Source organism: Podarcis gaigeae, assembly GCF_964106915.1.
Source record: "Podarcis gaigeae genome assembly, chromosome: 12".
In the NCBI taxonomy this organism is placed as follows: domain Eukaryota; kingdom Metazoa; phylum Chordata; class Lepidosauria; order Squamata; family Lacertidae; genus Podarcis; species Podarcis gaigeae.
In genome coordinates, this window is record NC_139688.1 from 28,692,212 (window position 1) to 28,716,899 (window position 24,688).

General features: G+C 43.7%; 1 protein-coding gene and 1 long non-coding RNA gene across 4 annotated transcripts; one reads left to right on the forward strand and one right to left on the reverse strand.

Moving 5' to 3' along the window:
• Positions 1-130: 130 nt before the first annotated feature.
• On the forward strand, positions 131-23,065 carry ASB4 (ankyrin repeat and SOCS box containing 4). 3 transcript variants are annotated; one of them, XM_083705370.1, is made up of 7 exons: positions 131-266; positions 7,673-7,931; positions 11,309-11,491; positions 15,572-15,871; positions 19,461-19,951; positions 21,578-21,691; positions 22,438-23,065. In XM_083705370.1, exons 3-7 carry the CDS (start codon positions 11,314-11,316, stop codon positions 22,624-22,626), a joined length of 1,272 nt encoding a protein of 423 aa, XP_083561496.1. In that variant the 5' UTR covers positions 131-266; positions 7,673-7,931; positions 11,309-11,313; the 3' UTR covers positions 22,627-23,065. The 3 variants fall into 3 exon arrangements, with proteins under 3 accessions (XP_083561496.1, XP_083561498.1, XP_083561497.1); XM_083705372.1 differs by lacking the exons at positions 131-266; positions 7,673-7,931; positions 11,309-11,491 and adding an exon at positions 14,325-14,410; XM_083705371.1 differs by lacking the exons at positions 131-266; positions 7,673-7,931; positions 11,309-11,491 and adding an exon at positions 14,334-14,410 and having other exon boundaries at positions 21,575-21,691.
• Positions 11,265-14,316, reverse strand: LOC310828249. The gene is made up of 3 exons (XR_014556780.1): positions 14,058-14,316; positions 12,121-12,157; positions 11,265-11,480 (listed from the first exon to the last, which is right to left on the reverse strand). It is a non-coding gene; the product is annotated as an uncharacterized lncRNA (long non-coding RNA).
• Positions 23,066-24,688: the final 1,623 nt, after the last annotated feature.

Genomic DNA, 24,688 nt, shown 5'->3' on the forward strand with positions numbered 1-24,688 from the left:
CGCGAAACCGCCCCGCCGAGCCAAGAGAGTGATCGCAGCCCCGACGAGACGCGTCTGGGGCTCCCCTGCTCTCCGCCCCGCCCTGGAGAAGAAGAGCGGGGCGAAGGAGGCGGAGGGAACGCGGCGCGTGGAAGCGAATTGTGGGCGAACTGAGAGAGCGAGACTGTACCATGGAAGAAGCGCCGCGCCGCCTTGTCGCCTGGAGGGGAGGAGGCCAAGAGCTCGACGGGGACGTGCTGGTTTCCCGCCCTTTCTGTGAGGCCGAGGTGGGTCTAAGGGCCTCCAGGTTTCGCGGGACTTCAGCTCCCTTCAGTCCCACCCAGCCTGGTTGCTGGTCAGAGATGATGAACTTACAGGCTCCCCATCCCTGATTTATGTCTTTTTATTCCACCCTTCCTCCAAGGCTGTGGTTCCCAAACTTAGGTTCATAAAAAGACAGCCTTATACAGTGGTACCTCGGGTTAAGAACTTAATTCGTTCTGGAGGCCCGTTCTTAACCTGAGATACCACTTTAGCTAATGGGGCCTCCCGCTGTGCCACTGCATGATTTCTGTTCTCATCCTGAAGCAAAGTTCTTAACCTGAGGTACTATTTCTGGGTTAGCAGAGTCTGTAACCTGAAGCATCTGTAACCCGAGGTACCACTGTAGTGAGTCAGACCATTGGTCCACATTAAGTTAAAAGGTAAAAGATCCCTGGACGGTGAAGTCCAGTCAAAGGCGACTATGGGGTTGTGGCACTCATGTCGCTTTCAGGCCGACGGAGCCGGCGTTTGTCCACAGACAGCTTTCTGGGTCATGTGGCCAGCATGACTAAACCACTTCTGGCACAACAGAACACCATGATGGAAGACAGAGCACACAGAAAGGCCGTTTACCTTCCCGCCCATTTATCTACTCATGCTGGTAGGCTTTCAAACTGCTAGGTTGGCAGAAGCTGGGACAGTGCAACAGGAGCTCACTCCATCACAGGGATTCGAACCACTGACCTTCCAATCGGCAAGCCCAAGAGGCTCAGTGGTTTAGACCACAGCGCCACCCGTGTCCCTGGTCCACATTGAGCTCAGTAGCATCTGCACAGATTCCAGGGTCTTAGGCAAAGAGTATCGGCCAGTCCTACCTGGAGCCATCTGTATGCTCCGTCACTGAGCTATGCACCTTAAACTCCGCACGCCATGGACCACTTGGTAAAATTGCCAAGGACTACATCATTGGTTGTAGCAATTGAAATGCAGTCCACGGCATTTCAGACTACAGTGCAATGCAATATAATGTGCTTCTCCACCCTGTTCAAGTCTCTTTCCTCCCACTTGTCATGTGTGCTCCATCCTGGAGTGGCCACATGCTCTTGCTTTTCACAGAGATGCGATCTGGGAACCATGCTGGCACATGGTGGCTTGCATCATCTCCTGCCACACTTACCCTTGCAATAACCTTGAAACAGGCAAACTTTTGCACCTGAGCCATGATTTAAATCCAGCTCTTCTGTAGTTAAACTATAAAACTCGCTCCCACAAGAGGCAGCGATGGCCACCAACTTGCATGGCTTTAAAAGAGATTGGACAAATTAATGATGGATAAAGCTTTTAGTGACCACTAGCCGCGTTGGCCATGCTCTGCTAATAATGTTTCTGAAGGCCAGTTGCTGGAAACTCCTGGAGGGGAGAGTGCTCTTGTGCTTAGGCTTGCAGGTTTCCCGCAGATATCCGTGTGGCCAGCATGAAGACAGGATTTTGGACTCAACAGGCCACTGATCCAGGAGGCACTTGTTATGTTCTTCCCAGAGCCGTCTTTCCCATTGGCCTTACTGGCGTGTTGCGCCAGTGCGCCGGCCTCTCAGGGGCACCCCAGTGAGTGGGGGAGCTGCGCAGCTTTGCCGGCGCTGGCGGCCTTCCCTTTCCCTGCATGCCCATCAGCTGCGCCCTGTCAACCATATGGCTGGCGGGCGTGCAGCTTGCCTCCCAAGCCTCCACCTTCCCAAGCCTACATCAGAGCGATCCCCATAGAAGCTTAGGATGGAAGCTGCACCCTGCCAACTATATGGCTGGCGGATGTGCAGCTTCCTTCCCAAGCCTCCGCAGGAGGAGAGCGATCACTGCAGAGGCTAGGGAAAAGGTTGACAACTCTGGGAAATGGGGCGGGGCGGGGCACCAGAGGGATCTTTGCACCACAGTGCTGGATATGCTTAAGACAGCCCTTGTTCTTCCTGTTCTAAATCCCACACTCTTACTCATTTCACTTTATTGGTTATTTCTTCAGGCTGCCATTGGCAGATTGTAGTGAAATAGGAGCACAGTGTTTCGCAACATAAATTCTCAGGAGTGGAAAGTTCATAAACGTTCGTGACACCAATTTGCTGCATACACGGTTTTGCCAAAGAATCTTGGGAACTGGAGTTTACCCTTTCACAGAGCTACAATTCCCAGGTGTCTTTGAGGGGAAATCATGGGCTTTATGTGTACAGTGGTACCTCAGGTTACATGCCCTTCAGGTTACATACGCTTCAGGTTACAGACTCCGCTAACCCAGAAATAGTGCTTCAGGTTAGGAACTTTGCTTCAGGATGAGAACAGAAATCATGCTCTGGCGGTGCAGCAGCAGCAGGAGGCCCTATTAGCTAAAGTGGTGCTTCAGGTTAAGAACAGTTTCAGGTTAAGTACAGACCTCCGGAACGAATTAAGTACTTAACCCGAGGTACCACTGTATGATATACTTTGCACTCACATCCTCAACATGTTAGGCAGTGTGTAGGGAGAAGTATTCAGTGATATTATGAACTTGCAGTCTAAATTGGTTTTCGCGTCACCTGCTGCTTTGTGAAATCAAGGCCTTGGTAATTTTATTTCTACAAGGAAAGATACCTGAACTTTCAGAAAGACATCATATATACCAGGCACCCCCAAACTCAGCCCTCCAGATGTTTTAGGACTACAATTCGCATCATTCCTGACTACTGGTCCTGTTAGCTAGGGATCATAGAATCATAGAATAGAATCATAGAATCATAGAGTTGGAAGAGACCACAAGGGCCATCGAGTCCAACCCCCTGCCAAGCAGGAAACACCATCAGAGCACTCCTGACATATGGTTGTCAAGCCTCTGCTTAAAGACCTCCAAAGAACGAGACTCCACCACACTCCTTGGCAGCAAATTCCACTGTCAAACAGCTCTTACTGTCAGGAAGTTCTTCCTAATGTTTAGGTGGAATCTTCTTTCTTGTAGTTTGGATCCATTGCTCCGTGTCCGCTTCTCTGGAGCAGCAGAAAACAACCTTTTCCCCTCCTCTATGTGACATCCTTTTATATATTTGAACATGGCTATCATATCACCCCTTAACCACCTCTTCTCCAGGCTAAACATGCCCAGCTCCCTTAGCCGTTCCTCATAAGGCATCGTTTCCAGGCCTTTGACCATTTTGGTTGCCCTCCTCTGGACACGTTCCAGTTTGTCAGTGTCCTTCTTGAACTGTGGTGCCCAGAACTGGACACAGTACTCCAGGTGAGGTCTGACCAGAGCAGAATACAGTGGCACTATTACTTCCCTTGATCTAGGTGCTATACTCCTATTGATGCAGCCCAGAATTGCATTGGCTTTTTTAGCTGCCGCGTCACACTGTTGGCTCATGTCAAGTTTGTGGTCAACCAAGACTTCTAGATCCTTTTCACATGTACTGCTCTCAAGCCAGGTGTCACCCATCTTGTATTTGTGCCTCTCATTTTTTTTTTGCCCAAGTGCAATACTTTACATTTCTCCCTGTTAAAATTCATCTTGTTTGTTTTGGCCCAGTTCTCTAATCTGTCAAGGTCGTTTTGAAGTGTGATCCTGTCCTCTGGGGTGTTAGCCACCCCTCCCAGTTTGGTGTCATCTGCAAATTTGATCAGGAAGCCCTTGAGTCCATCATCCAAGTCGTTGATAAAGATGTTGAATAAGACCGGGCCCAAGACACAACCCTGTGGCACCCCACTAGTCACTCTTCTCCAGGATGAAGAGGAACCATTGATGAGCACCCTTTGGGTTCGGTCAGTCAGCCAGTTACAAATCCACTGAGTGGTAGCATAGTCAAGACCGCATTTTACCAGCTTCTTTACAAGAATATCATGGGGCACCTTGTCAAATGCCTTGCTGAAATCAAGGTAGGCTACATCCACTGCGTTCCCTTCATCTACCAGGCTTGTAATTCTGTTAAAAAACGAGATCAGGTTCGTCTGACATGACTTATTTTTCAGAAATCCATGCTGACTATTGGTGATCACAGCATTCCTTTCTAGGTGCTCACAGACTGTTTGCTTAATGATCTGCTCCAGAATCTTCCCTGGTATTGATGTCAGACTGACTGGGCGGTAATTATTTGGGTCCTCTCTTTCCCCCTTTTTGAAAATAGGGACAACATTTGCCCTCCTCCAGTCTGCCAGGACTTCGCCTTTTCTCCAGGAATTCTCAAAGATGACTGCCAGTGGTTCTGAGATCACATCTGCCAGTTCTTTTAATACTCTTGGATGCAGTTCATCTGGCCCTGGAGACTTGAATACATCTAAACTAGCCAAGTATTCTTGCACTATCTCCTTAGTTATTCTGGGCTGTGTTTCCTCTGCTGAATCATTTGCTCCAAATTCTTCAGGTCGGGCATTGTTTTCTTTATCGGAGAAGACTGAGGCAAAGAAGGCATTGAGGAGTTCAGCCCTTTCTGTGTCCCCTGTTTGCATTTCACCATCTTCTCCTCTGAGTGACCCTACTGTTTCTTTGTTCTTCCTTTTGCTACAAACATACCCATAAAAGCCTTTTTTGTTGCTTTTAACCTCTCTAGCAAGCCTGAGTTCATTCTGTGCTTTAGCTTTTCTGACTTTGTGTCTACACGTGCTGGCTATTTGTTTGAATTCCTCTTTGGTGGTTTCCCCCCTTTTCCATTTTTTGTACACATCCTTTTTTAATCTTAACTCAGTTAAAAGTTCTTTAGATAGCCACCCTGGCTTCTTTAGGCACCTTCCATGTTTCCGTCTCATTGGTATTGCCTGAAGTTGTGCTTTTACTGTCTCCCTCTTAACAAACTCCCAGCCATCATGAACTCCCTTTCCTTTTAGTATTACTGTCAATGGGATCTCACCCAGCACTTCCCTAAGTTTTATGAAGTCGGCTTTCTTAAAGTCAAGAAATTGAGTCCTAGTATGCTTGGCTGCTCCTTTCCGCTGTATAGTAAACTTCAGAAGAGCATGATCACTTGCGCCTAACGATCCTTCCACTTCTACCCCACTAACCAGGTCATCAACATTGGTTAGGACCAGATCTAAAATGGCTGTTCCTCTTGTTGCTTCTCCCACTTTCTGGACAATGAAGTTGTCTGCAAGGCCAGTGAGGAATCTGTTTGACCTTATGCTCTTGGCTGAGTTTGACATCCAACAAATATCCGGGTAATTGAAGTCCCCCATTACTACTATCTCCCTTCCTTTTGCATGCTTGGCCATCTGTTCCAGGAAGGCATCATCTATGTCCTCCATTTGACTTGGGGATCATGGGAGTTGTAGTCCCAAAACATCTGGAGGGCTGAGTTTGGGAATGCCTGATATATACTAATAGTGAGCATATTCTACAAGTGCCTACCCTTAGTGTACCTAAAATGGTACTATCCATACACAAGGGAGAAGTGTCAGGAGGCTCGAGGTGGGGCGACCCATGATTTTCTGGTGTACAAAAAGATATTTCGTGAGGGGAATGAAGGGAGCTAAAAATCCCCAAACAGCTCAGTGAGCAATAAGCATGCTCAGTGGGCACAGAATACTGCTTGACTCTTCTGCAGGGAGTGAAGGAATGGAATGGAATAGCATAGCCCATGAAAGGGCATGGCTGGCTGACTAGAAGCAGTCCACACTGCAATATTTCGTTGCAGGTCCCCAAACTTGAACTAAACCTCACCCTTTATTCCAGAACTCTGTTGCAGCTCATGTTGTTAAGTGGTCCAGAAGCCTGGTCAGGTCTGCTTCTGTTTCCTTAACAGGATTTTGATTTGACAAAACCAGGAGATGGAGCTTTCTATGCCATTAGTCCTACCACGCACAAGTCAGAGGTTCTTACCCCTGCATCTCCCCAACCAGATAAGCAAGAGGCATTTGTACAGTTCAGGGACGCATTCCAGCCAGATTTGCATCTCCTGAGCAAGACTAATGCTCTGCATTAATATATATAGGAGATCAGATTTTTAAATGTTGTGAAGTTAAACAAATATTAAAGTACACCTGTTGTTTCTACTGCAATCTGGAAAATCTGGTGGTTTCATTTGGGGCGTTTTTTTGTGATGGGTTGTATTTTAATGCCTGTTTGAAATCTTTCTTTTCATTTAAACTGCAAGACTGATATATCACCTCGGATCAGTGATCACATTGTTGTCATTTCAGGTGGTGGCTCTAAGGTTTGGATGTGTGCCACCATAACCTTACCATGGCATTGTTGAGACGTTCAGCCCCACCCCTATGCTTTCTCCTGAGACCCCATCTCTACAGAAACAGCACTGCCCAGACTTAGTCATGAATTTCATTGGTATAGAATGCCATGATTTTCTATTTATATCACATGGCACTTCATTCTCTCCTCTGCCTTTTGATTTTTAAAGCCCACCCACCCTGCCAAACAAGGAAGTGCCAGGATCATGTTGTAAATTTCAGTGACAAATCTACAAGCCGTGTGACCATTTCTCTGGCTGTTCAGTCATGCTATGAACAGGCTATCCAGACTCTAGCAAAATGCTGGGCTAATAAATGCCTGGGTTTTTATGGTGCATATATAGTCTGCAGACATGGCTTTTGGTGCCACAGCTAAAGCAGCACCCCATTCTACCAAGGTAGAATACGCTCAGACTGTATTGTATGAATCAGACTGTACTTTGCATTTTATTACCATTTGACCCCACTGTTGACACACACCTTTTTGGGTCAGAGGGAGAAGACTGGGAAGAGGAGGGGTCGGAAGCTGAAGAGTATTTAGTGAGCTGCCAGAGTCCGTGGCAGAGAGAAGTGCAGAAGCTGAAGCTGGCAAGTGAGAGGAGTAGCCAAGAGGCACAGAAGAGTCTGGTGAAGAGTCACTGGCGTCTCTTCTGCTGTGTGAAAAGCTCCCCTCCCCCCATCTCCCAGAACCAGAAGAGGGCTGAAACAGGCAGAGCAGTGACAGACGTCATGGAAGCATAGCCTCAGATTGCTTGAAAACACCCCTGTGGAGAGGAAGGGACTTAGATGGTTGTGGGAAGGCAGGGACTTTCAGTCTTGGCAACTGATTCATGCGGTAAGACCTACCAGGGATGAGCTGCTGTGTTCATTTGGTCTGACACTAAGACAAGCTTATAAAGAATTAACTCCTACTTTCAACAGTGTGATTTACTGCTGGCTCACTCTTTGACATCCACCAAACCTACAATAACTTGTTTAGTCTTTAAGGAGCCCTAGACGTGGTTATCTTTTGCCACATACATAAAATATGTGTATTTTACAGAACCTTTTATCAATTTTTAGTCAAAACACTATTTCCCCCCAGCCCTCTTATATTTAGGATTGTGGTGCTCGCTGTGTTCTTTACATTGTTGTTGGTTTATTTTTAATGCGACACAAAATCCTGATTGTAAGGAGTTGTTGCAAAACTGTCAATGTCACCAACAGTTCAGGTAAACTTTCTTTATTCTTCTACTCAACCTAGAGACCAACTATTGGGTGGAAAGATGCTCAGTGACTACGAACAAAGGGAGGAAAATCTCTTCACAATGCAAAGCCAAGAGGGCAATGAGAAAATTACATCTGTATTTCCACAGAAGACCCTGAAAATGCAGTGACTCATCACTATGGCAACTGAGACTAAAACATCCCCCCCTGCCCCCCGGAAAGCTGTTTGAAGTATATGAGTGTGTGAAGGAACATCATCTTTATGGTGGCTTTTTGATATTCAAAGGGAAACTCAGGTAAGAATCAGAAGATGAGCCAGAGAAATGCAATTTCTTCAGGTAGCTGTGATTGGTCTTTAGAGGTTTTGTCATTATTTACAGTCCTTCACCTTACCTTGGTTGGATATCTTTTTTTAACGCGCTATATATCCATCATTTACAAGAGAGCAAACACAACCTCTGACCGCAATTCTAGTTTAACTACATGTTAAAATTCCTTTTACTGAGTATAAGATTTGCTCATGTGTTGGATCTGAGAACAGATAATCCTCTCATACAATATTGACTAAGAAATGTTTGTCCACATTTAAGTTGCTATTTTTTTAGCATGTGGTATTAAAAAAAATATCACCAGTGGGTGGCTTAAAATGAAGCTAGGCCACTTTCCCCCCTCAACTCGGATTGAAGCTGGGGTGGGGAACTCATAAAAATGAGGACTTTTTATTTTTCTTTAAAAAATGCAAACTGATGTGGAAATGTGGAGAATTGAATTTAAGATTGGAAAAAAGTAAGAAGCTCAGAAAAACTGAAATTGACTGATTCAGATTCCTGCTTTGCAGGAGATTTGACTAGATGACTGAAATATACTCGGAGTCGAGTGTGAATTTCATGCTCTTTATTCAGCTCACAGTAGCAATGAATGAAACTTTCCCTAAAACGTCTAGCTATATATACATTATTTACACAATTTACACAATTGGCTAATTCCGGGCTGCTCCTGTAGGCCAATCAGGTTGTGGATTCACCTCCTCCAGAAGCCTGATTGGCTGCTCCTGCAGGCCAATCAGGTCGCTGATTCACTTCCACTTGGAGCTGGATTGGGTGGCTCCTGCAGACCAATCAGACTGCTGCATTCTAGATCCTATTGTTCTAGGATTCAGCTCAGTACATAACAATGACCTTCACGGTCCCTTCCAACTCTCCGATTCTATGATTTCCATTCCCGCTGTTTAGTTAAGCCTTTAAGAAATACAACTCTGTACCAAACTGTGCTTCAAAAATGGAATTGCTGTAAACTCTGCATCACACACACCATTTCTACATAACCTCAGACCTTTAAAGCCCTAAACGGCCTCGGTCCTGTATACCTGAAGGAGCGTCTCCACCCCCATCGTTCAGCCCGGACACTGAGATCCAACGCCGAGGGCCTTCTGGTGGTTCCCTCATTGCGAGAAGTGAGGCTACAGGGAACCAGACAGAGGGCCTTCTCGGTAGTGGCGCCCGCCCTGTGGAACGCCCTCCCATCAGATGTCAAAGAGATAAAGAATTACCTGACGTTCAGAAGACATCTTAAGGCAGCCCTGTTCAGGGAAGTTTTTAATATGTAATGCTGTACTGTTTTTAACACTGATTGGGAGCCGCCCAGAGTGGCTGGGGAAACTCAGCCAGATGGGCGGGGTATAAATTTTTATTATTATTATTATTATTATTATTATCATCATCATCATCATCATCATCAAAAGCTACTGGCTTGATTTTTCAGAAATGCTGCATGGATGGGCCCAAGCAGTAGCATTAATACAGTGGTGCCTCGCTAGACGAAATTAATCCGTCCCGCGATTCTCTTCGTCTAGCGGTTTTTTCATCTTGCGAAGCAAGCCCATTGACAGCTTAGCGGATTAGTGCTAGAGCTGTCACGCGGCTTCCAGCGATCAGCTGTTAAGCGGCTTATCAGCGGAACAGCTGATAAGCGGCTTAGCAGCTTAGGAAAAGGGCGAAAAAAGCAAAAAAAACCTGCCAGGGGACGCAAGATTTTTTCGTCTTGTGAAGCAACCCCATAGGGAAATTCGTTTTGCGAAGCGCCTCCAAAACGGAAAAACCCTTTCGTCTAGCGGGTTTTTCGTCTTGCGAGGCGTTCGTCTTGCAGGGCACCACTGTAAGCCTAGACCAGTTGCTAGAAACCGCATAGCTTGGCACTTGGAGGGGGCTCCGTGAGGGTTAATAATAGTTTAGAGAACATTATTCCCATTGCTTTATTCTCATTGGGTGCCAGCCTGGTCAGGACAGAGTAAGTGGATCTACATCCATGACTTTAGCCTCCTGCTCACATTTTCATACGCAGTGAAGGTGCCTTCCTGTTCATAACATTCTGTGACCAGAATACCACAGGGCTAGGGATTTTGCACATGGGGCACCTGCGCTGCAATCTTATACACACTTACATGAGAGTAAGCACCACTCAATGGGATTTACTTCTGAGTAGACACACCTAGGATTGTGTTGCTGGTCCTCCAAATCATGATTTAGATAGGCAGCAGTAGAAAACGTCCCATTTTAAAGAGGAATTTAGGTGTTTGTGTACATATGGGTTTTTTAAAAACAAGTTGATACAATATGTAAGTTTTTGCTCATAGTGTATCATAACTCTCTTCTGTATGTCCCACGTGTAAATATCTGTGTGTGTGTATGGATAGATAAGTAGATAAATAGTACTACTTTGCCATTTATATACAGCTCCGCATATACAGTGGTACCTTGGTTCTCAAACTTAATCCGTTCCAGAAGTCCGTTCCAAAACCAAAGTGTTCCAAAACCAAGGTGCGCTTTCCCATAGAAAGTAATGCAAAATGGATTAATCTGTTCCAGACATGTAAAAGCAACTCCTAAAACAGCAATTTAGCATGAATTTTACTATCTAACAAGACCATTGATCCATAAAATGAAAGCAATAAACAAAGTACTGCAGTCACACAATCAATCTGTAGCTGAACGGGGTTCCACACAGTCACAAAAACAAAACAAAAAGCTGCAAAAACAAAAACACAAAGTAAACAGCAAAAACAGACAGACCTTAGTGTAACACTCACAACGGAGCACGTTCGGCTTCTAAAAAAAGTTTGCAGGCTGGAAAACTTACTTCCAGGTTTACAGTGTTTGGGTTCCAAGTTGTTTGAGAACCAAGGTACCACTGTATTACCTTGGTTAACCTTACCCCAACCCTGCAAGACAGGCTAATATTGCAGGCTAAAAAAACTGAGGCTCCAGTGCGGAGGAGTTGAGTGTCAATAATCCTCAGTGGCAAAGCAAGACTTGTCAGGTTTCTAAGAATGAACTGCTTTTGTTGAGAAATGGTGCCAGCTTTAAGAACCTTCTTACATATTTGCAAAGGATAAAGTTTTGATGAATGAGTCAATAGTATGGACTAATCCTTTGAGCAGATTTCTCTATACCAGCATCATAGATCTGCCTGAGTTCCCCTTGACAGAATTCAGCATGTAGTGAGCAGTTGATATTTCCTTTATATAAATAGAACAGGCAGGTCAGCATTACTTGGTGTTTAAAATTATCTTGGCTTTGCTACACCCTAGAGAAATTAGAACACCCTTTTATGCAGACTTATAAACATACGCATTTGGCCATTGAAAACAAACGGGAATATAATAACCCCCACGCAGAAAACATGACAGAAGCAATGACACGAGCCGAAATTGCTAAGCAACTGAAGAAAGATTTTTTGAAGGCTTTGCAGTCAAATGACTACAGAACTCTGGAGGAGGTTTTGAATCAGAAGCAGATAGATGTGGACACAGTGTTTGAAGTGGAAGATGAGAACCTGGTTCTGGCCTCCTACAAACAAGGTAAAAAGAAGAAGTGGTGACACCAGGATTTAAAGCTTGTGCAATTAAGGAAACAAATTGGCTATTTGTTGTTTAAGGGTGTTTGCACTTTGAAGGTATTGCTGCATTATCTAACCTTCTGGATCAGAGCTCACTTAACTGGTAAGATCGGTATAGAGTTCCCTTTTCAGGTTCAGGACTGCAGGCCAGTGCAGAGGAGGAAGACAGAAGAAACAGCGGGGGGCCAGAAATGTTATAAGGCAGGCCCCAAGTTATCGAGTGTACCAGTGTATTTGCAGCAGGTGGCGCTGTGGTCTAAACCACAGAGCCTAGGGCTTGCTGATCGGAAGGTCAGCGGTTTGAATCTCCGCGACGACGGTATCCCGTTGCTCGGTCCCTGCTACTGCCAACCTAGCAGTTCGAATGCATGTTATGCAAATGTCGGCTCCCTCGGCCAGTAAAGTGAGATGAGCGCCACAACCCCAGAGTCGTTTGCGTCTGGACTTAACTGTCAGGAGTCCTTTACCTTTACCTTTTTGCACCCAGAGGTTAGAGCTGAGTAAGTCTAGTGCTTTTTTTTCTGGCAGTACTTAATGGTACGCAGTACCAGCACCTCCCCCCCTCCATTCCCAATCTTGTGATTTACTTACTGTAGCAACTTCATGGTGTGTACTGGCACTTTTTTCCCTAGAAAAAAAGAAGAACTGAGTAAGGACCGTGTTTTCAACCAGCACCCAGATATTTAACCCTTGAATGTAAATCATTGTTTTAACTGCCCACATATCTTTGCAATAGATCTTAAATTAGAATTTAGATTAAATGCACTAGCTACATGCGAACAATCCAAGAGGCTGTTTCCTTGCCTCCCTTGTTTCTTTGCCCCCTGCATTAGTGGCTTGCTTTGATTTGACAGGGCCCAAATCATCAGCAGATACGCGTCATTTAGGATAGCTTAGTCACAGAGTAAATTCTGGCAGGAATAGAAGGTGACGCTTGCAGGTTGGTGCACCCTGTGTAGCAGTCAGCACAAAGAGAAGAGGGTGCACCCACACTCTGAGACCTTAAAAGTATCTGTACACCACATTTGTAGGTGTATCAAATTTGCTCAGCCTCCTGCCCCAGCTTGACCCTCCAGGCCACTTTTTAAGCTCCCAAGCTTTCTAAGCTTTTAAGTATAGCAAGACATACTTACTGCGTTTCTTTGCCAATAAAAAAGGGGAAAGAAGCAAAAGCAGTCCTGTCTACTGGTGAGAGAAAAAACAGGTTTCCAACAAGAACTGAACACTTGATAACAATCATTTTATTTACCATGTGGTAATCTGATTCAGCTATTGTTTGATTATCAGATCATGTGAAACCTTTCTTCAGTTGTGTAGCTGAAAGGGAAACCTGACAATTACGTAGTAGTTAAAGGGAAAAGCATGCAAGAAAGCAGTAGAATAATATCAGTCTTTAAAAATGTAACTTGGAGGCTGCAATCTTAACCGTATCTACCAAGAAGTGAGTCCTCTTAAATTCAGTGGTGTTTCCTCTCAGGTTACTGAGGTTCAAATAGCAGCCTAACACCCTCCCCTTGAAGACCATAAGTTGCTTTTGAATAAACGTGGATAGGAATTCGCTGCAAGTTGGACGTGCTGGAGGCTGGAGTCCATCCAAAAGCCACAGGTTACCTTTCCCAAATGTAAGACAACTGAAAACAAATCTTGATCTGCCTATACAAGTTTTGAATCTTCATTCTGCGTAAAATGTGTGTCTGTGAGTAGGGATTCAAAGAGTCCCTTGCACGAGCAATAAACACTTTCGCTAACAGATGGGGGGTCCATTTTCTCTGTCCAGCCCCCAGTTCCATATCCTTCCTGTTCCAGAGGGTCATTCGGCCCCCAGCTTTTCATGGGGTACAAGGGACTGCAGCTGGGAGGGAAGCTTCCCTGTGCTAGTGGAAATCAATTCAAAGTTCTCTGGACTGGTTGCTATGGACAAAGGGGAATGCCACACTGTGGGGTCATCAGGACAGGACCTTGAGGCAGAAGCCTGTGGTCCCGTTCATCAAACTGAGCAAGAGCCCTGCTCCCCAAATGCAGCAGGCCTGGATTACCACATTTTGCAGTGAAGTAATGCCCCATGCCACCTAAAGCAGGTGTGGCAAACTTGCAGCCCGGCAGATGTTGCTGAAGACAACCTGTGTTGTTATACCTGCATCAGCCCTGGGCCCTGGCTGTTGACCATGATCGCTAGGGCTGATGGGAATTCTACTTCAGCAACATTGAGAGGCCCAAAGGTTCATTTGAAAACATTTGCAGGATTGATTTAAAATATTTTGTTAGGTTATGATTTGATACCTGTTTATAAATATTAGAAGCAAGTCTTAAGTATAGAGATAATGTAAACAGGGTGGTTGAGAAATGCGAAGATAAAAGTGATTACATATGGAAGTCAGGGAGGGGATATGGGTGGAAGTCAAAATCTCAATTTGAGCAAAGATATATGTGATGAAGAAATATTATTTGGTTGTTATAAAGGAAAAAAGAAAATTTAATAAACATTATATTAAAAAATAAAAAGAGAGAGGCCCAAAGGTTCCCCACACTTGACCTAAAGGGAGGGCACAAGGCCATTTAGTTTGTCTCTAAAGTTTCCCGACGCTGCCAGACATTTTCAAATGAACTGGAACGTAAAGCAGCCATGATGTCAATCCACTCCTTGAATGCAAGGTGTGACGGTTGCAGTGTGGAATTCAGTTACATGGAAGTGTGAACCACACTGCCCCAGTCTGGATACAATTGGAAGGAGGAGGAAGTTCTGGAAATTGAAGATTAGCTTATTGGCAGGAGAGAATGATGTTGAACCTATGGTGCGTATTAACATTCTGGGATGAAGCCATGCAGCTCTACTGGGATGAGGCCCAAGAGATTCAGTGGAGGAAGGGCAGGGAGAGAATAGGTATTTTCTCAGGGCTGTTCGTGTAGTTTAACACTTTTTAGTCTGCAGTTCCTTCAGACAGGTGGATTGTGGACCCTTCAAAGCAGAGACTTCTACCCTCCTTTCTCAACATATAAATATGCAAAAAATCCAGAAATAAGGAATGGTAAAAATTCTTAAATGAATGAAGAACCTCAACATTCATTAAGTTCAGAAACCTCATTGGGGCAATGCTGCAATGAAGCAGGGTGAAGTGGCCTAACATGCACTGGGCTGAGTGGGGTGATAGATGAAGGTAGGAATTTGATGCAGAAGACTTCTTACAGCAGGGAATGGGGCAACTGTGGCCTTCCAGATATTGCTGGACTCCCATCACCCTAGGCAACAGGGCCACTGGTGAGGGATGATGGGAGTGGCAGTCCAGTGACATCATTCCTGGGCCTAGTAAGTGGGGAGGAGGAGACACAATTTGGATTTTGCTTCAGGTAGCAAAGTGTCTTGGGTCGGCAATGCATTTTGGTCAAGCAGTCTTTTGCACGCAGGAGTCCCGATGTGTGAATGAATCACATCTCTACACCGGGAATGTTTTACTCCATCCGAAAGAAGGAATCTGACAAAAGTGCACAATTATTTATGAATGTTTAGTTAAAATAAATGGGGAGTTCTGTATTCGCAGAAGATACGTGTGTGCAGCTGAGCATGCATGGTTCTCTGTGCAAGGGTAAAATTCTATATATTAGAGACACAGATTAATTTAGGTTCAGTATCCCCCTGCCTACAGAAAGATGACCAGCATAAGGTCACACATCTAACCTGGAATGCAGCTGGGTGGTTTGCATCCATCAGAGATCCTTGTTATAAAGACTTCCTCTCTTATCATGACATCATAGTGATCCAGGAAACATGGACTGTGGATGAAATGCTATTCAATGGATTTCATTCATTCTCAGTTAGGGCAGAACCAGGGGTAAAGCATGGAAGGGCAAAAGGGGCTTGGGGGTCCTAGTCTCCACTACTCTATGTGCCATTTCAAACCCTCCCCCCATTCAAGTCATATGTCTTGGCAATTTTAATCCTACCTACCAGAGGCCAATATTTCTGTTAACTGTTTACTGATTGGGAATGATGCTTTTGAAAGGGTCATCATGTACTTACCTGCTTGTGCTTTTTTTTTTTAACCAGGTTATTGGCTGCCTAGCTATAAACTGCAACATTCGTGGGCCACTGGGCTACACTTATCGGTTTTGTACGGCCACCTGGAGAGCCTGAGGGTCCTGCTGAAGCACAAAGCGACAATCAACTGCCGGCCCAATGGCAAAGCAGCAATCCACATAGCATGCGAAGTGGGCAACCTGGATTGCATCAAGATACTTTGCAGCCACGGAGCGAAAACCAACTGCTATTCGCTGAGCGGTCTCGCGCCACTGCATTTCTGTACGACAAAGCTGTCCATCCCTTGCGCACAGCAGTTAATCTGGAGAGGTAAGTCCAATTGCAGGCCATCAGCGCTGTAGCCCTTTGGAGTGCAGAGGAGAGAACAACATGGGTTAGCCCTCCACATGGTGGTGGTGGGGAAGTCATTGCTACTAGAAAGCTAGCATGCCAGGGATGGATTTTGCTTTTTTTCTCCCTGATAAGTTAGCTGTCAAAATATAGGAGATTTCTACATAGCAGCCTATTCAAATAAAGCTGGGAGCCCTGCATGGGCATCCAAAAATGGTATATTTCTTTGACATGGTTTTATGCACATTTTAATTCTTCCTAAAATATAGTGACACTTTGTCTTCAAATATCTAAAGACATACAGAAGAGAGGTAAGGCTTGAGCCTTATAAAACACTATCCTTATAAAACACTATCATGGCATTCTCCCCTCCAAAAAATAAATTTAAAAATCCTGGGAACTTTCACTTGCTAAGGGTGCTGAGAATTGTTAGGAGTCCCTTGTTCCCTAAGATGTCCATTATTACATTTAGTAAAAGGCTATATGAACAGTGTCATGTTTATCCCACATGATGCCAATAACGTCGACAGCAGGACTAAGATTGCTGCCATGAGGAATTGTGGGAAAGTCCAAGGGGCTCCTTAAAATGCGGCGTCAGCTGAAATGCTACATTCTGAGTGTGACCTACTTTCAGTACGGAAACTACTTTGTAGAGCAAGTAGTCATCCTAAAGCAATATGGAACTACCTTGAAAGGAGAAATAACAACAACACTGGACTCTTCAGCTGCAAATGAAATGGAAGGGAACGTTTAAGTAAACCTTTACATTAGTGTCACTAGATTTTTTTAAAAAAATCTTAGTCAATGAATCATATGTTTTTAGTTGCTTGATCGATATAAACTTGCAGTTTCACCAGTTCTGGTCTCCCTTCACTTCTTTGTTGTAGCCTTGTTGTGTTTTTAAGCATTGTTGCAAATGAAACTTCCAACTGCAAATGGAGAAAAACAATAGTTCTGAGACAAGAAACACACTTTTCTTTGTTCTTGAACTACTGGGATTTGCAACAAATTGTTGCAGTGTGGCTTGATTTTATTCAGCCGCTCCATTCCATTTCCCTGCAAAAGTCAGTCCACATCCCCTTGTCACTGAACAAGCTTAGTCTTCATTGGGCTATTTTGGGGTGCCCCCCCCACCTACGGATCCTTCCTTCTTCTGCATGGGTGCTACGTAAGCAACAACATGCCCCATCTGAACTTCAGAAATAGAGGACTGATGACTGCTGCCCAATTATGGGGGGACAGACACCTTTTAAGATGATTTAAAGTTTTTTTAACAGATTAAAACCAGCTATGCTTTAAATGCACAAATGGTGAAAAGCTGTTGTTTAGATTTTTAAAAAGCATTTGGAAACTTCTGCATGAAATCAGCAGGCGGCACATTTATAAGAAAGAGAAACACTTCATATCAGGGAGGGTCAGTTTCTGTATTCTTGAGAGTTGTCCTGTTCTCCAAGTAGAGCAGTGGTTGTAGGACCAGGAAGTATGTGCTAGTGATGATGATGATGATGATGATAACATCTATACCACCCTTTATATGAGAATCACAGGGCAGTTTACAACATAAAACAGCACAATTATACTATTACTGCTACTATGTAGTAGTAGCAATAGTTAGATTTAGATAGCTGCTCATCAGTAAATATTCCCATGGCAGCAAACCATTGTTAAAGGACTGTTAATAATGACTAAAATCAACAATGAAAGTTAACAAGCTGGGGATAGCTGAGTTGGTAGAGTATGAGACTCACAGGGCTGTGGGTTCAAGCCCCATGTTGGGCAAACGATTCCTGCATCGCAGGGGGTTGGACTAGATGACCCTCATGGTCCCTCCCAACTCTACAATTTCATAACTTTATGATTCTAAGACACTTACATACCTTCCACTGCACCAGAGACAACATAAAAAACTCACTGACACATGGGGTGCATATACTGATTGTCCACTAGATGGGGATGTTGTTTCAAGTGAAGTATATATATGTGGAGACTTAAGCAAGCCTCAGAAGGTCGCTTTGAGTTTGACAAGATTTCTAGACAATAACACGCAGTCCATGACTGTGTATGTGGCATCTAGCTGTGTATATTCAGCAAAAGATGTGCAGGTGTGATTGCAGCACATGAAAACTTATATCTGGGCCTGGCTACTTGATATTTACAGGTGCTTTTACATGTAAAAGACTTGAGCAGGGTGACCATGTGTCATTTATTGGAAAGGCTGCCCTGGTCCAAGTCAGGTTTAAAGATAATGAACCCCAAAGTAGGGGAGTGGGTGGGGCCCTGAAGTTGCCCATCAACAGGTAGCAGCGTCTGGACAACAGTCAGAGGAAAAAAAATCAGTCTTTCCCATTATGGTGAGATGCATTTCTGTCTAAATTACAGTAATCATTCCTAAATTTGCATCTATATGTATACATTAACATTGGCCTAGGGTAGAGTGTATGTATTAACATATAATGCTTAGCATATGTGGATATTCAATTGGCATCTGTATTGGATTTGAAACTGGTGTTTTTAAAAAGATAATTGTTTTTAACCAGGTTTTGGTTTTTTACACATGCAACTGCTTTACATACATTTTTATTGCATCGTAAAATTGCCTCAAGTTGTATCACTGAAGGAGATTGATAAATTAAATCAATAAATAATATGGAGATTTTATGCAAACAGGTGTCCTCTTTTTTTCCTGGAGAGTGGACAGGCAAGCAGGTAGATGCAGTCCCTCTTTTGGAGTGATACGTTATACGGCTCCAAACTAGACCAGAATCACAAATTTGGCAAACCCATCTTTCCAACTTCCTCCGTTAGTGATGGTGGGGGTGGGAAGGCATTCAAACACGCAATCTTCCTCATTTGTTTTGAGACAGACAATCCTAATAACACAACATAAAGGGGGGGTGGAGGATATTTCTAATTGTGTCTTTATGTAGGAATTGATTTCTCCATTTTAATCAACTAAAAAGGTTCCTGCAGTTAATTAGGTGCATAGTTAAACAAATAATAACAATCCATGCACGTACTCATAGAAAAACTGTAGATTGCAAGCCCCATCATAAAAGAGGTATATTTTAAATCTTTTCTGTCAGAAAGCAAGGAATGCCATGCCCAAGATTATCCCTGCTTGCAACACATGGCTGCATCATCTAAAATCAGGGGAAGTATGTTTCTTGCATTTCAACAAATGCAAATACATGCAAATGAAACTAGCTGATTAATTAATTGACTAAAACTCATGCAATTAATTAACATTTCTGTAGTCAGGTGGCAGTCGTGGGGGGAAAAACATTTGCCCCAGTAAAATTGCTGTTATTTATTTCATACAGCTCAGCAAGTATATACCTTATTTTTCTGTGTATAAGACTAGGTTTCCCCAAAAAAAATAATGTCCAAAATTTGGGGGCGTCTTATACATGGGGGCCATCTCCCTCCCATATTCTTAAATGGAGTCCCCTAAAATAGGGGCCATCTTAAACACGGGGGCGTCTTATAGATGGAAAAATATGGTATGTGTCTTTAACGTGGAAAAATAAAACCTCTTTCCAATGTTCTCTCTCTCTTTTCCTTCAAACAGGCGCAGACGTGAATATAAGGACTAACAACCAAGAGGCGGAAACTCCCCTCCACACTGTTGCTCGTTATGGTATCCCTGAAATGGTGGGCTTTTATGTAGAACAAGGAGCTGCGGTTGACTGTCGAAATGCCCACAGAGAAACGCCTCTGGCCTGTGCGGTCTATTGGGCCCTCAATGGCAAGGAACAGACATACAGCGCAGATCACCACCTGATCTGTAGGATGCTGATCGACTATAAAGCCGACGTCAATTCACGGGATGAGGATTTCCGAACGCCTCTCCACAAGGCTGCTTGGAACTGTGACCGCGTTCTGTTGGACATGCTGCTCGAGGCAGGAGCTGAGGCCAACTTCATGGACGACAACGGATGCGGCCCTTTGCAATATGTCCTGAAAGTGACAGGTGTGCGGCCGAGCGCCCAGCCAGAATTCTGCTTCCAGCTGCTTCTCAATTATGGAGCTGCCAGGATATATCCTCCACAATTCCATAAGGTGAAAGCTTGTGTCTGCATATTACATACATATGCATCTGTTTGGATCAGAGATGAGAAACTGCGTGAATGGAAGTTTGTGGTCTTCCGCCTCTCAGATAGATTGTAAACATGTCCTAATTCAGTTTGGGGCATTGGTTGGTTTCTCAACATCAGGCCTTGCAGGTGCCTTTAATGTTTTGCAAAAATGCTCTTGCATGTCTTTTGCAAGGCTTTCCGCCATCTGGGTCTAGTAAAGCCCAGATCACAGGTCAATGCTTTTCCTTTCTAAATTTGATTACAGGCTGTTCTTTCTTTCTTTCTTTCTTTCTTTCTTTCTTTCTTTCTTATTAATCTCCTTGCTAGAAAAAAGCAGAAGGAATTGCTTTTATATAGTTTTACCTTGAACGCAGGCACGGGGAAGCTGTGACAGATGGGGGTTAATATGAGAATTAAAAAAAAAAAATCATTCTTCATGAAATGCATGCAGGTAATTCTAGCATGATGAGATGAGCGCCTCTAAAACATCTGTTTAATACGGATAGAGTTAGGATGTCAAAGTTCCAACCACTGCATATACTTTAATGGCAGAAATAGTATGCCCCAGGTCACTTCTTCCAGCGCTGCTCTCCTAAACTACTCTGGAAAAGATGTCTTGAGGACTGTAGGCAGCAGTTATTTTCTTATGGAAAGTAATTATTCCTTGCACGTGGTGAAAAATTCTTTGGTGCTTCATGTTTTTCAACTGCTAGCTTGCTTTGCCACCCTGGATCTGGCTTCAAGTTAATAACCATCCATTCATCTGCGAAAGCATAGAATTGTAGCGTTGGAAGGGACGCACAGGATCATCTGGTCCAACCCGCTGCAATGCAGGAATCTCAGCATACAGTAGTAGTACAGAACCTCAAGCCTGGAAGCCAAATGCGAATCACTTATCTGGTCCATGGCACTCTTGCCAGAACATGCCCCCTTTCCTTTGCTTGTTCCCCACCCCTGCCATAAAACTCTTCTTTACAACCATGAAGACTAGAAGTTGCTTTAAAAAGCAAAAAAAGAAAGCTGAATTTTCTTAAGGTGCTGAATTTTCACACCAGGTACTGTAGTTACATGGCAATCTGTGGGTGGATGGAATTGGCGCAGCCTTAGAGTAACACCCACTGTATGCCTCTAGGTGTATTAGTTTGTTACAGCAAAACTAGGCAGAAGCAAACTATGATTGTTTCAAGCTATTGAGTATAGCTGGGACTGATTCTTATAGGAATTGCCTATTAACAGGGTGGTATTCAATGCTAATCCTACTCAGAGTGGACTCATTGAAGACAGCAGACATGACTAAGGATTGCAGTCAACAAAGCCCTGCACAGAATATACCTATGGAAATCAATGAACCTGCACTAGTAATAATTATTAACTCCAACAGGCCAATAACATTGAATGCCACCCCAGCTTGGGTTCATTAACTGAGCAAGTCTATTCTGAGTAGGACTTAGTTGACTATTCTTACTGCTCTGTACTGGAGAAGAGAAGGGAAGTGATATTGCTCAGTGAAGAAGAAGGGCAAAAGCTTTAAAGAAGAAGAAGAAGGGGGGGGGAACAGTTTGAGGAGATCAGCAAAATCCAAATAGGTGGTGTCTGTTTCTCTTAGCAGGTTTTGCAGGCCTGTTGCTCTTATCCCAGAGCAGTTGAGGTTATTGTGAATACATATGAACACATCAAGTCCACAGCAAAATGGAGAGCAGCTATACCTGATGATGTCTTTGAGGTAAACACAATGATTTCTTGAGTTGCTGATTAAAAAAACACACAGGTAACCTCTGTGTATTAGTACTTTAATCTGGTTCTATGTGAAAGAGAACGTTTAGTAGGAAATGAAAGTTGGAGAACTCTGGTTAGTCAGGGATCACCAGCAGCATCTGAAGGACACCCCCTTGGCTGCCTCTGGTTTAAACTGTAGTTATTGAACAAGCCTGGATCATAATATACAGTTGATCCTATTCAGTATCATGTCCAAAAAAGGCTATTTCATTGAGTGACAGCTTCAGAACATTGTTCTGACTTGGCCAGCTTTGTCCTGCTCAGTTAGGAGACATCAAATTGCATGGGAGGAATGTGATATCTAGAGCAATTTTCAATCGTTATTTTAGCTGAAGTTATGTGGGGGCCGTGCGGTGCATAGAAAGATATGGTCTCACTTATTAGGTTATTAGGCCGCTATTCAAATAGGTCGGAGCTGGCCCTACCACTGGACATAGTGAGCCACCTGCCTTAAGGTAGCAGATCCTGGGGAATGCTGGCAATGTGGATGTGCTGGAGACCAGAAATATTTGTGCCTGCTGCCCTTAAGTGTGGTGGAGGGTTCTGCCATGTCTCCAGTGCTGAAATAAAACTGAACTGCCAGTCCAAATGGAATGGGGAGGTGGGTGTGGGTGTCTTGACTCAGGCGGCAAAATGTCTTGTGCAAGCCCTAAGCAGAATAATGATTATTTATACATTATTTTGCTTTTGCAGATGTATAATGAATTCTACGAATCTCTGTTTGAGGTGTGTGATAACACACCAAGATCGCTCAAGCATCTAGCCAGATGTGCTATTCGAAGAATATTGTTCGATCGATGCCACAAAGGAATCCCTTTACTTTTCATTCCAGCGACACTGAAGAATTATTTGCTCTTAGAACCAGAAGGAATATTGTACTGAGTTTGTCCAGCAACCCAATTCTGTAAAACTGGGGTTCACTTGCATGGTAGAAGTTAAAATCCAAGGGTTCCGTGATATCACCCAGAACGAAAGGTCATGGTCAATTTGTATACAAAGACTCATTTTACATCTGTGGATTACACTAAGTTCTCGAATTTGCTGCAGCCTGAACACAAGCCTATTTCATAATCCATTTCACTCCAAGCTTGTGTTAAAAAGAATATACATGGAACTCTGGAAAAGAATTAGGTCAGCTTTTCCATCTGCTTTCAAATCTAAATAATGACTGAGCTATGCATATCAGTGCTTTGAAAAGACTAGCTTTCAGTGACCCATACAAAACAAATATCATAAAGACTTATGCGCTAAATTAAAAGACCATGTTTTTATTTGAACCTTTAGAATTCAATATACTAATAAACAGCCACATTCTCTGAGTGGATCCTGCTTTGGCCCCAAACAGCATCATTCATGTCAGGGATGATGGGAGATGTAGTCCAGCAAAAGCTGGGGACTCAAGTTTGAGAAACACTTGCCTTAGGAGATGGATGCTTACATGTTTATAAATGTGCACCAGCACTTTCTGGAAGAGATTATGTAATCCAATGACCATTCTAGCAGGAGGTTGGCATGTGCTTAACCGAAAGGCCGCTTCACATGTAACAGATTGGTGGAGTCATTTTGTCTGCAACAAGCAGAGGGAAAACTACTTTAAAAAAGAAAAAAACAAGGGTGTTTGTGTTAAACAGCCATATTGATGAGCGAGAAAACAAGGCCTGCCACAGTTCCCCCATGGCATGTACATGCAGTAAAGAGGGCCAGTCTTCCTATCATGGGGCTCCCTGCAAAAAAAACAACTGGTAAGTAGTGTGCAATGTCTTCAATTAGTCCATAATGGCTAAACCTGCTCTAAAACAAGGAGATTAAAGGAAAGGAGCCTGTCAGGGAGATGGGTCTCCTGCTGAGAACAGGACAAAGGTGGGGAGGAGTCATATTTAAAATCTGAATGTATAATTCTATACTTTGATATTGACAGACTGCATTTTGGAAACAGGAGAACAAAAAGGTGATTTGGATCTGTCACTGTAGCTGACACTTCCATGCTGTGAAGGAAGAAAAAAAACTTGTCACTGCTATCCCTAAATGCCCTCCCACTTTTGTCACCACCCTCCTCTCTCTCTGTTTTTTTTTTTTTTTAATTCTATGGGCATCTAGCCTTACTTCAAAGTTTTGTTCTAAGCAGGTGCTAGATTATACCCATTGTGGCTCCTGACAGGGAGCCCAGCAGGATCTCACTGATTATAGTGGTAAGAATTTGCAAGCTGTTCAATATCAGAGCAAAACTGGCTTGTGCCCTTTCATTGCCGCTCTTCATTTGTGGTGAAAGGCCAGGAGGAAATAAAACCCTCCGGCTTTTGTTGTGGTGGTTGTTGCTGCTGCTCCAGATGAGTTTCACTGGCCTGTCTTGATTTGTCAGCTCACACAAGCTCGAGAGAACTGACCAAAAACTTGGGACACACAAAACATGGATTAGTTGATGTGACAGTTGTGCATGCAGATGCATAGAAAGGCTTGCAGAAGTCTCTGCTCCCTGGCATTTTGCTATGGCACACTTGCAATTTTTGTCACACTCTTGCAGAATAATAATAATAAAAAAAATAGCTGTCTTGCCAAAGCCTACAGGACCGCCTCATAACCAGGAATAAATATATTGCCCTAGGGGAAATCCTATTGAGATTGAAAGTTTGCAGAAATGTTAAATCAACTGAAATCTTACACAGTTGGCGTAAGATTCAATTGGCAGTCCAGATTCAATCATCTTCATTCATAGAGTGGTAGGGGATGTTCTTTGCCTCGGGCGGTAAGAGATCTTGAGCCAGCCCAGAGTACCACTGTGGAAAATGATAATGTTGCTATTCAAAGAGATCATACATAACTGGTGCAAGAGAAAGCACTGTTGACCTTAGTTACACATCTAAAGTCCCTGACAAGTTTAAGAGCTGGAAAACTGATGTCAAATGGTTTAGTATCATGAAATAATGTAATACTCAGGTGGTATCTC

Excerpts from the sequence above, each read along its gene's own strand:
- ASB4 (XM_083705370.1), top strand. The coding sequence starts at position 11,314 with ATGACAGAAGCAATGACACGAGCCGAAATTGCTAAGCAACTGAAGAAA. Across the intron at positions 11,492-15,571 it reads TCTGGCCTCCTACAAACAAG|GTTATTGGCTGCCTAGCTAT; the intron begins GTAAAAAGAAGA and ends TTTTTTAACCAG. Across the intron at positions 15,872-19,460 it reads ACAGCAGTTAATCTGGAGAG|GCGCAGACGTGAATATAAGG; the intron begins GTAAGTCCAATT and ends TCCTTCAAACAG.